Source organism: Lissotriton vulgaris, unplaced genomic scaffold, assembly GCF_964263255.1.
Source record: "Lissotriton vulgaris unplaced genomic scaffold, aLisVul1.2 SCAFFOLD_694, whole genome shotgun sequence".
Classification (NCBI taxonomy): domain Eukaryota; kingdom Metazoa; phylum Chordata; class Amphibia; order Caudata; family Salamandridae; genus Lissotriton; species Lissotriton vulgaris.
Window position 1 is genome coordinate 405,994 of NW_028245713.1, and position 13,979 is coordinate 419,972.

A 13,979-nucleotide genomic window follows, 5' to 3' on the forward strand; every position below is an offset into this window, starting at 1 on the left:
TGGCCCTGTCCTGTAAATAATCCCTTGTGAATATTGCCCATGCCAGTTGGCACCATGTATATTGTGTGATACTATCTGGTGTGTTTTTACAATACAAAAGTTATTTTATAATAACCTTGTGTGGAGTTCCTTTTGTGGTGTGCCTAGTATGTTGTTGCTGTTGGGTGCTGGCGCAAATGCTTTACACATTGCCTCCGAGTTTAGCCTTACTGCTCGTGCCAAGCTACCAGGGGGTGAGCAGGGGTTATCTTGGCGTGTGACTTCCTTGCCCTGACTAGAATGGTGGTTTCTGTCTAGCTTTGGCGTCAGCCTTAGCCAACCAGAAATAGCGAGTTCTAACAGGTATGTTAATACAGGCCAATATTTTACGAAATTCCATCCTGTTTTTAAATTACCCATTCTGTATATTTGCTCAGCTATTGACCTGGAATTCCTGAACAAGCACGGATAGACACTTCTAAGAAGCCTGATTTTTAGTATTTTTCCACTCTTTTAAAGATAAAATCAGACAATTTGTGTAAAAATGGGAAACTGAGAGCCTTAATCATAAACAGTCATGATATGGGGTGGGGTGTACGTTTCTACTGCATACATCACAAAAGAGATCCCTTGGCATTAAGGGAATTGAGTTTGTTCTTTAAAAATGGTAGTATGTCACCCACACCTCCACCCTGCAATTATGCCCTGCACCCCAGGCCTGATAACTTTCATCACCCGAAGCCTCCCAGCTCATGATAATACACACAGCTATGGGAGACACTCCGCCTAGAGACACCATAAAACCCCCTGGAAAGACTATCTAAAAACCCACCCGTTTTTAGATTCCCTTTTGGTCTACGGCTGTCCAAACACTTTACTTAGCTACATCTCCCTTCTGAGCCCCTTAATCATGACATACACTTGGGCACTCTTTGGTCAGTCCTCCTGCTCCCTCCGGGTTACAGATACAGCCCCTTTCCAAATATGGAAATCAATACATGCCTCCACTCAACCTTCCACGTAGAGGTCCAAAGAACACTGTACCAGCTCTCTCCACTGCTGCACATGCACAGTGGGAACGCTGCTCTCCCCAAATATTTTGTTAGCTATTCTCCATATCCCAATTTGGTGTTCCATAGATAAGAAGCTGGAAGGAGTATATTTTCCACTTACAACAAATAAGACACCACACCAGTACCCCTTCCATACATCCTACACCATTGGATGTCACATTTTCATATGCCCCTTCCACTTTGCCTTTTTAGGTTTCGCCTATTATCATTCGCTTGCGAATGTAATAGGCGAAAATTCAAGGGCTTGATCGACTCGTCAAAACACTGCGGTTTTCTCACAGTGCTTGTGAGTCACGTGACCACAAAAGCGGGTTACGTGACCACACAAGCACGCGCATCTCCCTAATCCGCCTGCCACACTTCTCCTCCCCTCGCTCGCATTCCCGCCCCCCCCCCCACCAGGCTCTCCCTCCCCCATCCGGCTTCCCTCCTGCCATTTGCCAGCATTGCGAGGCCATTTGCCAGGAGCTCTATTCTTATCGATCTAATTAGAACAGCCCATTAATATGTATGAGTCCCACTCCCTCCGCCTCTTTGCGTTTGTTATTAAGGTAGGTTATGTTATTATATTATCCTCGCTATCCTCTCTTTCTCCAATTTCTGAACATATATCCGTCTGTCTCTGACTCAATCATAGTATTTTCCAGTCTTGTGTGGATTTGTATCGCGCTCTTTTGTTCATGCGAGTCTTGGTACGCGACTACTCCCACCTATGTGTTCATGATCCAAGTTGACTTGTGGTGTCTGTTACTGAAAATTGATAGGATGCAGAGTTTTCATGCAAGGCGGATTCCTGCAAGGCAGATTTCTGCTGCGGCACAGTAAGGTTTTATTAAAGCATCTAACTTTCTCCTGCTTTTCATGCTCCTTTCCACAATGCGCATGCACGATTAGGCAAGGGGCCGCCACTAGCAGTCCCAAAGAGCCCATGACTGACTCACTGTCCCAAGCTGAATGCTGTAGTGACCAGAAGTAAAACGTGAGGGTCCGTTTCCCAATCATTCCTTTGACTTACTTTTACTTCTTTCTCCTTGCTACCTTGCAGTTCCCAATTGTTCATTTTGTTCCTTTTCAGTTCTTCTCCGTCGTTCCATTCTCAGTCTTGATTTCTTTCTTCTTGTTCTTTTATTCTCACCCTGTGCTTTATTTCCTCACAAAATCGTTCTCATCTTCAGCTCTTCTTTTCTCTCAATTCATGCTACTCACTTCATTTGTTTATTCACGTTTCTTCCTTATTCTCCAATTTTATGTGTTTCCTCTATCTTTACTCAGCTTTTCATCTACCCTCCTTCCATTCACTTAACATTTTCACTTTTCTTCTCCCTCCTACTTCGCCACCCTTTTGCTTTCACTCCCTCCTCGGTTCTCTCCTTTCACTTTCCTCCTGCACGTTTCGTCCCTCCCCCATTGAGGTCATGCTTTTGCACATCCCTTCTTGTCTCGTGCCAGGAACAGGCCGTGTTGTTTCCTGTCCCTGCGTAAGCGGGGCTTTTGTAATTGTAAACCAGCTCTTTGCATGAAATGCGTGTCCTGACCGCGCTCTGGTGATAAGAGCGTGAGCTGGAGTAATCAACAAGCACTGGCGTTGCCAATAGGTTTCGCATTTGGAAAGTTGGAGCTATTGGTTTTGTAAATGACATTTTATATTTATATATTGTTATTGACAATGCCAATAACGATAAATAAATATAAAATGTCATTTACAAAACCAATAGCTCCAACTATACAAATGCGAAACCTATTGGCAAGGCCAGTGCTTGTTTTGTTGAAACTTCTTTTTATTTGGATAATAAAGGCACTACAATAACATTTGACGTTAAAGTACCATGCTGCATTTGTTCAGTTGTGATCTTGTCGTTACAATAGAACAACACCCTCATTACATTACATACAGTATTCACTGCTCTGTGAAAGCCTATATTCAAAATATGCTCAATTCTGGCAGAAATAATCGTAAAACGGTGTACACAGCATCCCCCTGCTTTTGTTGCCCCTCAAATCTTGGTCCACTCTTGTGGGCATCCTCTCCCTTCGTATATCACCCTCTGCGCCAGCATGCACCAATCCATATTAGTCTCCCAGTCAGGAAAAGCTTGAGCCCAGTGACTACCTTCCAAGATCTTGCTATATTGCGGTTTTCCACCAAACATCCAAGGGTAACCCAGGTTCGCTCTCTTTCCGTCAGGTCAGTTATATCCCCTATGTGTTGAGGAGGCACCATCGGGGCGGGACCTCCATTGTCTACCCACAGACGGCCCACATTTTCGATGTTCTTTTCTCCCAGTACATCTGCTTAATCAGGCAATCCCACCACTGGTATAAATACGTCCCCACCTGGCCGCACCCCCTAGGGCATAGTGAGGAACTTAAGGTACCCATTTTAACCAGCGCTACACTGGTATAATATGTTCTGTGTAGGAGCTGAAGTTGAATTAATTTAAATCGAGACCAAATTGCCACCTCTCAGGGGGATGCCAGTGCCTACTGCCATTCTTCATCATTCAGGTCACCCACCTCTGCCGCCCACTTGGCTCAAGTTTTCCCCAACTCGTCAGATGTGTTGTTTACTATCTTCCTGGAAAGTCAGAGAAATTGCTTTCTCCTTCTGGTAGTCATTGAAGAAAGAGTCTGTCCTCTAGGGGCAATGAGACTGGAAGATCTGTACCTTTGGGGACTACCTTATGTAATCCGTTTTGGACTTGAAGGAATCTAAAAGTTTCCCTCACACTCAACTCATTCTTGTTGGAGGTCACTGACGGGAGCCACCCCTCCCCCTTGCTCCCCCCCCCCCCCCACCTCGAGAGACCAGTCAGTTCCTATTTGTCGAATCTGGAACATTTTGCCAGGCCCCTTTCACTTTGAGCAAAATGGGGGAGTGAAAATGCGCCCTCATGTTACATAACATGGTAACATTCATGGTGGGCATTCGACATAACCAGCAGAGAGCTTTAGAATTTTTGGGTTGTTTTTTCATATCTAAAATCAGAGCGCAGTTTTAACATGCACACACCACTTCTTTCAACTAATTAGATGTAAAGTGTCACAATTAATACAGTGTTGAGAGCAGTACCTCAAGCTCTCCTGTATCCCAGAAGTCAACCCCAACATTGTTTGCTAGCATATTGGGCAAATGGGCCTCTATGGAGCCATTCCTCCTCTCCGTGTTCATATACTCCATGTCTTCTAGCCTCCAGCAAAATGTGCAGGTGGCAGCGTGAAGGCAGAGGCTAGTACATTGGCTCTCTGTCGCCCTCCGATCGTCTGGCACCTCTCCTGAGCGAGCCGTCCTGCTTGTAGTTGTCTGCTGGCCCGATAGTCTCCCTCAGCCTGCACCCAGTCACCTTCAGCTCACCATCCTAGACTGTCTTGCAGGGATTGTCTTATCTGGCTCTCATTATCTCAGCCACCCCTTAGGATTCCAACCTATACCTGTGCCAGCCATGAGTTAGTCCTGAGACCCCTCCTTCCAAACTGCAGCCAATCCTAGAATGGAATCTGCGTTTTGACTGACCTCATCAAGCTCTCTAACCACCATAAGTCTCCAGCTGCTTGCCCTCAGAAGGCATTAAGTAGCCCTAACCTAACAGTGACACTAACCTAGCCCTAAGAGGCTTTGAGCTTTACATTGTCTTAACAGGCCCTTATAGACCACCCATTCTGTTGCATCCACGCTCACCTGCATTAACAGTGCAGACAGGCACATCAATATTGTGCGGGTCCAAGGGTACCACTTTGCGTCAAGCAGTGTCCAAGTAGGTGCATAGGAAAATGAGTTGCCAATTTGCAGTAACCTTGTCTGTGCGTAGAACTCTATTTGGACTTCAAAAAAAATATTCAACTCGCTTGCTCAGTGTTGAAGTCTAGCAATGTTCACTTGCCTTCTGCAAAGGTCTGTGTGTCTGCTGCAACCCAATGGTTCAATTAGGTTATAGATACCAGAGCGCTGCAGAAAAATAAATGAACTGAATGTGTTTTCCCATTGACACAGAAATGGAAAAACACCTTGCTACATCAGGCCCTTCAAACTTTAAGTAGTTATTTATCTTTCAGTACTTGGGTTGGCTTTGTAGGTGGGCAGGCACCTTGCAGGCTTTTTTTTTTTTGGTGTGGCTCTATATAGTTCACAAGCTCTCCTGGTTACGTCCCAGAGCCTCTTTTAAAACAGCGAGCATCTTGTTATCAAGTGGCCGTGCTGTAACTATACCATTTTGCTCTGAAGCGGTGGGTTGTTGTGTCGCTGCCAGAAGTTCCAATCTCCACTATGAACTCAATGACTGCTCTGGGGCATGCCCACATGCACTGTGGTCTCTGCAGGCTAGTAGAACCCTAGCATAAGCACGCTTCTATTTGAGGGCAAGTTGGTATGGCATTTAAGTGTGTTAAGATTTTTGCACCATAGTGTGTGTTTAAAAACAATATGTGCTACAGAACTAGTCAGATCTTGCAATCTTCTTCTCCCGATAATCTTTCCAATTATCTCCAGATCTCCCATTGTTTAGGGTTAGACACCATTTCCTATGTAATTGTGACTAAACAGGGACACGCAATAGTTTTTTTTTTTTTTGGCACCGGAATATTTATTATTTTCTATTACAAACTTACCCAATAGAGGCATAAATCGCCATTTCAATAAACTATAAATATAATAGAAACCCGATTAGTTGTGTCTGACCCATCACCACCAACACGAGGACTAACAGTAAATGTTGTAGCACACAGGATGATCTGATGCTTTGCTAAAAACTCATAAGATCCTAAAGGCGAGACCTATTGACTATGGTAATGCTTGTTTTATATTGGTGGGCCTCAACGTACCTCCATTTTGTGCCCATTATGTCGTTGTGCTTCCTCCGGAACCTCCCACCTTTAGTCGTCATCTTCAGATCTTCTTTTTTTTTTTTCTCTTACTCTCTAATCTTGGAGGAGGGTGGGTTCGCATGACACTACAGAACTTCAAGCTGCAAAACTATATTGACAGGTAAACACTGCAAAACGTATTGAATCTTTTCTGGATTCACATACTGTGCATGAATATAGTAATAGTCTTTACTACAGTGGTAGTTTGGTTGAAGGTGAGCTTTTCTCAGCAAATATGTTTTAAGACCCTTTGTCCTACTTGTGCAGCTTTTTTCATTTGAATGTTCTTACTCTAATCTTGGCGGAGGAGGGTGGGTTCGCATGAGACTACAGAACTTCAAGCTGCAAAACTATATTGACAGGTAAACACTGCAAAACGTATTGAATCTTTTCTGGATTCACACACTGTGCATGAATATTGTAATAGTCTTTACTACAGTGGTAGTTTGGTTGAAGATGAGCTTTTCTCAGCAAATATGTTTTAAGACCCTTTGTCCTACTTGTGCAGCTTTTTTCATTTGAATGTTCACACAGTATTGTTTTGTAAATGTGTGCACCAATGGCCATTTTGCTGCTGGAAAAAGGTCTTGCAGTGGGGTATTAGCTAGAAAAGCTATTGTGGCTCCCTTCTTTCTGGCTGAGTGTGCTCCAGGACTCCTTTGTGGCGTCATACCTGCTGGTTTATGGCAGAATTGTATTTTTTGTGCAATTCATCTTGCAATTGGGTTTTGTTTGACAGGTCTTCCCAGGAACCTATTTGCACATGATACGAATAGTTGCTTTGTCTTCATATGAGGCTTTGTCCTCTCACTATAGTACGTTACGGTTCCCCTTTCTTCGAGGGTGTGATATGTTCTTTATGAATGGTTCCTTGGATTGTGAAAGAAACCTGGTATTTGAATAGTTTAATGTGAGGTCACTTTTGTCAAGAATTGTGTACCTTAAAGTATGGTTCCTCTAACATGAGTGCCTGCAACTCACTGACTGCGTAAAGAAGTAATGGCCACTAGAAACACAGTTTTTAAAGTGAGCATTTCTAGGGAGTTTTTATGTAATGGTTATAAGGGTGCCCCCATTGTGTGAGCAGGATTTGTAGATTCCAGGCTGGAGTAGGAACCCTCCTTGGTAGTGCAATTGTTTTTTGCTCCTTCCAAGAACCAATTGAAGACTTGTGAATTGAAAAGCTTCTTCCCATGTGGCCTCTAGTGTATGCCACTATTGCTGCCAAGTGTACCTTTAGTGATGAATACGTTAGTTTACATTATAGCAAGTGCGCTAAGTCACTGAAGATTGTTCTTTCTCTGTATAATCTTTTTAGGAATCCTTCCTTCTAGCACCACAGAGAATATCTTTTCCATTTTTCTGAATAACTTTTCCTACTTGTAGGTTTTCTTGCCTTTATGAGTATTGTTATTATCTTTTCGGGTAGCTTCAAGTGGCCAAATTTCAAGTCTTAAGGGGACATGCTGTGAGACTCAAGGATTCTGGGTGGAATACCTTTCCTCCTTGCATTCACAACCGTTCTTGTCCGACTGGTATTCTGTAAAACCTCCCATGAGCCAGGTTTATGAGTTCAGAGAAACATGTCTTTCTTGCCCAGTTTGGAGTAATAAATATAAGTGTCAAGCTCTTGCCTTTTCTGAACACCTTGGGGAGTAGTGGTGTGTGTGTGTGTGGGGGGGGGGGGGGGTGGGTAGGAGAGCCTACGTAGATTTCCCTGACCAGTTTATCGTTGGTACATTCCTGATTGAATGGTGGCACTGTTGTCTGGATGCAAAGAATTTTCATTTTTGGTTCTGGGGAGTTACAAAGAGATCCATTTATAGAATTCCCCAGTTGTGAAAGATCTTTGAGAGTACTGATTGGTTCAGGTCCCACTCTTGAGAGCGTGATGCTTGTCTGCCTAGTCTGTCTGCCTTTGTATTGTCTTTCCTGGGTCGGCGGGTCGCTACCAAGTGTATCTTCCTTTGGATGGCCCAGATCCATATTCCTTGTGCTAGTTTTGCCAGTGGCATAGACTTTCACTTCTTGTTTGTTGATCTAATAAAATGGTGGTTGTGTTGTCTATCTAGAGCAATAGGGATTTCCCCCAGAGTTCTGTGAAAGGCTATTAAGACTAGGAAAACTTTCTTTAGTTCCAGGAAGTTGATGTGTTTTACTGCATACTGGTCCTTCCAGACCCCACTGATCTTGAGGTGGGCCTGCGTGTGCCCCATCTCTTCTATGAGTTGTCAGTTGTTATTGTGGCGCTGAGGTTTTTTTTTTGTTAGGCTGTCCTCTGTGGATATGCTTGCCTTAAATGTAACTGTCAAATTGCATTACTTTTTTAAATAAATGTATATATTCACATTCTTGTAACACATGCACTTCAAAATTAGCAAGGCAATGGGTATTCTGCACCAGATGTAAACAGCATTACACGTGACTAAATTAAGTGGAATATCTCCAAGAGCAAGCAGAAAATCCTTCTTTATAATTGACATTTATCTTGAGTGGATAGCCTTGTACCCAATACCTTTTGGTATTTAGTAATGCGTCCCCCTGTGTTTATAAATCACATTACTTTTCATGACTTATTTTCTTTAAGGTGTTATACAAGACACATATTGCATGGTAAATTGTCTAAAGGCTGTTTTTTTTCTATACAAACAGGGAGGAAGAATGAAAGAAAGGGATGAAAGAATGTTGAACAACTTTGCGTGGGTATATGATGGAAGGAAACGGAACGGAGAACCTCTGCAATAAGTCACTTGGATGGCTTCAAAGACAAGATAATGATACCAAGCCATGGATTTGGAAATTCTCTAACTGCTTCTCTCCCAGTGAACAGACTTTGGCTAGTCGTGGGAACACGGTAATGCTCATGTTTTATGTGTTAGAGGTATCCTGTTGGGTGAGAAATTTGTAACAGAGAAGTGTAAACCTCTCAACAGGTCAACTGTTTTATGCTGCTTGTGTAGCAAGTATGTTTTTTTACAGGGATATACTGCATGGGGAGATAAATGACATGACACAATAAATAATTAGGGCTTAAAGAGAAGGATAGATTATCGACAGGTTACTCAAGACGGGGGGGCATATGTAAGGTGGCTGTGCAGCAGGACCGTTTCATGTTGATCTCACACATCCCAAAGGAATTTCATGCTTCATCATAAGGCTGTTGCTTCTCATTGGGCCGGCGCTGCAATGCCCAATGGGTCCCCCGAAGGGTCGCTTTGGCTGAGATAGTTTGTTGATAGGCCGAATAATAAGTGCAAGGTAGAGTCTAGGTGGGGTGTCTTTACTTGTGTGATAATATGGGTTTAAAAATTATCAGGGCGGCCACTAACTATTTTTAATAACCAGACCGCCCTGTCAGATTTAAAAACCTTTCTATGGAGATACTACCAGCCAAATAGGGTCATAAAGTCCCTTGGTAGTCTTGATGTGAGTTCTCTCTTTGGGGTCCAACTCTAGTTGGTCAACATGCTTTGCGCTGCTTGTGTTCAGGAGGATCCGTAGCGCCTCATCAGGACAGGAATAGTGATTGAATCTTCCTACACCACATGTGTAAAAAGTGGCGCCCTTGCAGTTGTACCTACTTATTTTGAGATGGTTTTCCAACCCGTCAGGAGAGAGCAGGAAACGGAATTTTCATGTCACTGGCTTAAGGATCGCTTATTAACCAGGATGTCCATTATTATGGCCCAAAACTGTTCGTCGGGTGCAGGAGTAGCTCCCAGACATAAGAAGATACATAAAGACAAATACAAGACATGTACAACATGAAGAAATCTAAAGAGCTGATCTTATAAGAATAGCTTGCATTAAAAAGTTAAAAAATGTCATTCAGCGGGGTTCCCAGCCTAAAGAGTTCAAGGCTGGTACCTCCGCCTACCCAATGTAGGTCACGATAAGTCTGCATGCAGTATTAAACTAACACAATTTCATTTTGTAAGTGGCACAAGCATACACCCATCTAATGCCACTGTGAAGATAGTGTGGATTGCCAGTCAAGCAGATAACTGTTTTATACTCCTATTAAAGAGATCACCTTAATGAGTGCTGATATCACATAAAGGGTCACTATTAAACAAGCATTGGCATAACCAATAGGTCTTGCCTTTGGATAAACACTTATAAGGTCCCAAAGGCGAGACCAATTAGCCATGTCAATGCTAGTTTATTTTTGGAAGAGTTTCCGTGAGTTTCCAACCCCAAGAGCCCTTTCAAACAGCAGATCAGGACTCCTCAGGGGCCCTCCTTTTAGGTGATCCTTGAAAGGAGAGACCCTCGTTGATATCACGACCCATAGCCCCCCAACAGAGGCCTGGCTGGCGAAAGATGAACTGTGGACTGTTGGGATGCAAAAGTGCCCCCCAGAGGAAACTGCCTATTGCCCTCCCCCTTGTAAATGAAGCCCCAGGGTCAGGGTTGACAGGGGCCCCTCTGGGTAACTGCGTACATTTTTTTTTTCCAGTCAAATATGTTTGTGAACATTGTCTACAGCCATCACTGATGCCACCTTTTAGACGCCTAGTGGTGTATGAATTATGATATGTGATGTTCTACATTACTTGTATCCTTGACTCGGGGTAACCTGTAGATGTTCCCAACTTTTTCTCATAATGTAAGAATGGAGTTTGCCAGAGGGAGGCTGTGCGATGCCCAAAGCAACCTCATCCCCCACTTCTTGCTCTTCTTCTCCCCGCACATTCCACTGAGGCAAGCTTTAGACCGCTCGCCCATGTCTACCCAGAGAGTCAAGGCGCTTAAGTGACCAATGCAATCAGCTGTGTATTGGAGTGATGGTCGTTAGAGACCCTTGGGTTTGTTGTCATGTGGGGAGCACTGGGTCCCATCTATGTACTCTCTTCAGGAAATCTGGCCGAACGGGCTAAAAGAGATGCACTAGACAGGTACTAATAACACAACACAACTACTGTATGGAACTGCTACTCCATAGCAGAACTAAATCACAAAGGTTCTTCTATGCTTCTTTTTTTTCTAAATGGAAGACCACACTGGGACTATTGTTACCACATGGACCACTTCCCCTCTTGTTGTATGTGTTAGCACATCTTCTGCCACGGTGTGCCTAGTTACACTTCCTCTTCCTCCCAGGACTCTGCTTCTCTGATATTGAACTCAGTCTGCTGTAATAGATTTCTGTAGCCTTGCTGCATCTCATTTCTCATTCTGAAGTGATACCATGTAATAATTCCTATGGTTCATCTGTTTTAGCTGTTTCCCCACCCCAATAATTATTCAGTCATTTCACTCAGGCTGGTCCAAGTCAACACCTATTCTGTCTATTGTCCTCTGTGCCGATACTACTCTAGGGTACATTTCACTTGGAAATGTTTTATCTAAATAAATAAATGTATAACTTTCTAATATGATAACCAATAACCATCAACTTTTTTTTAAAATTCAGTAATCTCTTAATTTGAATGGTTTTTACTGTCTTTCATAGTGTCACTCTGGGACACTTCTCCTGAACTCCCAGCTTTCACAAAGCCAGATACATGGAAGATTACTGTGATAACAAGCATTACCAGTTTGACAAGAACAGACAACCTTGGGGAAGTGTAATTTGATTTTAGGAAACAATATGGCAAGGTCCAAAGTGCAGAACTGAGAACTGGGATCTTGTTTTAGAGACTTTGTAGCTTCTGTATTGAGCTCCACAAAATACTTTAGTTTCATGACCTCAGATGTACAATTGTTTGATTTAGCCACTTTTAGTCCTAGGGTATTTTTGTCAGTAAATGCTTTCTGAAACTGATATTTTATATTGTAAAATTGGGGCAGTGTGATGTTTCTGTATGCATATTGGTTTATGTATGTGTTGAACTGCAAATGTAATTAACATTTCAGCGCTTTGACGCCTGATCTGGGGTAGTAAGAGCTATATAAATTCAATTACAATTTGTAAGAATCTATCTCCGATGGAACTGTGCTTACAGTTAAGGGGCCAAGTAGAAAAACAGACATAATGGTGCTGGGCTACAGAGAGTCATGGCGACCAGGCACAGGGCAACGGCGCTCCGCTGGACGTGAATGTGGCCTACCCAAAGTTCTCCGCCTCTGGAAAACCACAGGGGCTGGGGTAGAGTCACTCCAGAAGACATGTATTGAGGATTATGCTCGGCCCTCAATTGCTGTTTGTCTACCCCGGTTTATAAGTCTACCTATGCCCATGTTTCTGGTTTTCTGAAAGATGGGGACCGCTGAAAGGGCTGGTAGCACTGGACAGAGTCAGTCACATAACCGGCAGGCCAGGTGCCGAACATAGGCTCGGACTACCATGCACGCATGCTGCACCACACAGACCTATAACAGGATGAGACCGCTGATACAACATGTCATTCACACCAGACACAAAGCCCACAGGCCACCCTGAGGGCGGTGACGGGCAACCATAGAACTGAAACGGACGCCCAGCACCAGGAGTCAGCAGCAGTGCCCTTTACACACCCCTTAACACTGTATGACATGGAAGAGAGTCCATCCTTCACCTGCCTTGCTTCGACAAGCTGATGAGTATCGGAGTAAAATGGAGGGCACATGCAGGCTGGGGGAGTCTGACGGTCTTTATCTGAGTTAAACTACCTTCGACCGTAAAACACATGAACATCTGTGTTTTAACAAGGCGTGCTGTCTGCTCCCTTTCTTTCTGCTGTTCTTGGTAATTTGGTTCCTCCGTTTTTTTATCAGCCCCCCCTCAGCCCGTGCCGCCATGTTCATCTCACCACAGACACGACTTTCCCCCAACTCTGCTTCTAGTAGATAACGAGGAGTAAAAATACAGCCTTAGACTCTGAGGATAGTCTGCCTGAAGCCGCAGAACCGGGCAGCGGCCTGCAGCTTTTACAGCCGACAAGGACAATAAGTTTCGCAGTGTGTTTTGAGTTCTTTATGAGCTGAGTAGGACGAAGTGTTTTCTGCAGTGAGACTAACGCAGTATAAAGTTGAACGTTCTGACAATACACATTTTGTAACTCTAAAATAACAACCACAAAACTATTTAAATGAATTATTGCAGGCATGCCCACACTCAACAGGTAACCACAGCTCTGCTGGGGACTTTTCTTTTTTTGTAAACAGATTTTATTGTTGTCCACATTCGAAAAAAATATGCAGGGCACAAACCGCCAACACGCCCACGCAGGGGCCCATAAGACAAGGAGCATTGCATTCAAAGCTTGGCCAGGTTAAGGATCAATAATTGACCACGACTCAAGACACCCCTGGTCCATGCCCAGTAAGTCTATAACAGTCATTGCTCGGGCTGCCAGGGTCGAGTCTCAGCAAAGTCCAGAAGGAAGAGTCCCCCAGTGCCATGACGCATCACAATACTCCTGTGTAGGACAGGCCCTCCCAACCACAACGCTCCAGCCATACCAGTGAGAGCCTTTGCCCTTTTCGCTTTCCCAGAGCGCCAGGACCGCTAAAGGTGGACATTTTACCCGCAACACATGAACCCCTGCTGGGGACTTTTCTTAACCTGTGTTTCGAGCCGAACCTGCCACCCGCTGGCCCACTTCCTGATACTCATCAGCTTGTCGGCACTTGCACATGCTACGTGTTCGCTGGCTCTCTCCTCACCCTGCTTCAGTACATCCGAGGCAAGGCCGGTGAAGGATGGGAGTGGTGCGTGCTTGCTTGTGTCCACCGCTGCAGGTGAAAAACCAGCGCTGACTGCCTTCGCGCTATCTGTTTCCAATTAACGCAAACGTGATAATTGGAAACAGATGGCATTAATGCTCGCTCCCAAGCACCCTAGGCCAGAGAACTAAGAAGGCGGGACAATCACCTGCCTTGGACCAATTGCATGCTGTCTTTTTAAGAGACGCATGCACAGGCCAATTGCGGGTTAATAAAAAAAAAGTGTGTGTTCTGAGTTCAAAAACACTTACTAAATGCCTCGCAGAGCAGCGCATGCGCGCTGGGTCAGGCGAGACCTAAAAAGGAGAGCGTGGTTGTCTATACAATGCTTCCCTTTCTTGAGCATAGTCAAGCATATAATCTTACGTCTGACCGGAGATCTAAGTACTACCAAGAGTCCGGCAGAGGGCCCTTGCTCAG

General features: G+C 44.2%; 1 protein-coding gene across 1 annotated transcript in view; it reads left to right on the plus strand.

Annotated features, from left to right (window-relative positions):
• The window catches only part of MARF1 (meiosis regulator and mRNA stability factor 1), a 508,142-nt gene that overhangs the window by 9,674 nt on the left and 484,489 nt on the right, over positions 1-13,979 (plus strand). The window contains exon 2 of the mRNA XM_086949144.1: positions 8,562-8,763. Within this exon, the coding sequence (XP_086805270.1) occupies positions 8,617-8,763 (147 nt within the window). The 5' untranslated portion in view covers positions 8,562-8,616. The remainder of the gene's footprint in view (positions 1-8,561; positions 8,764-13,979) is intronic.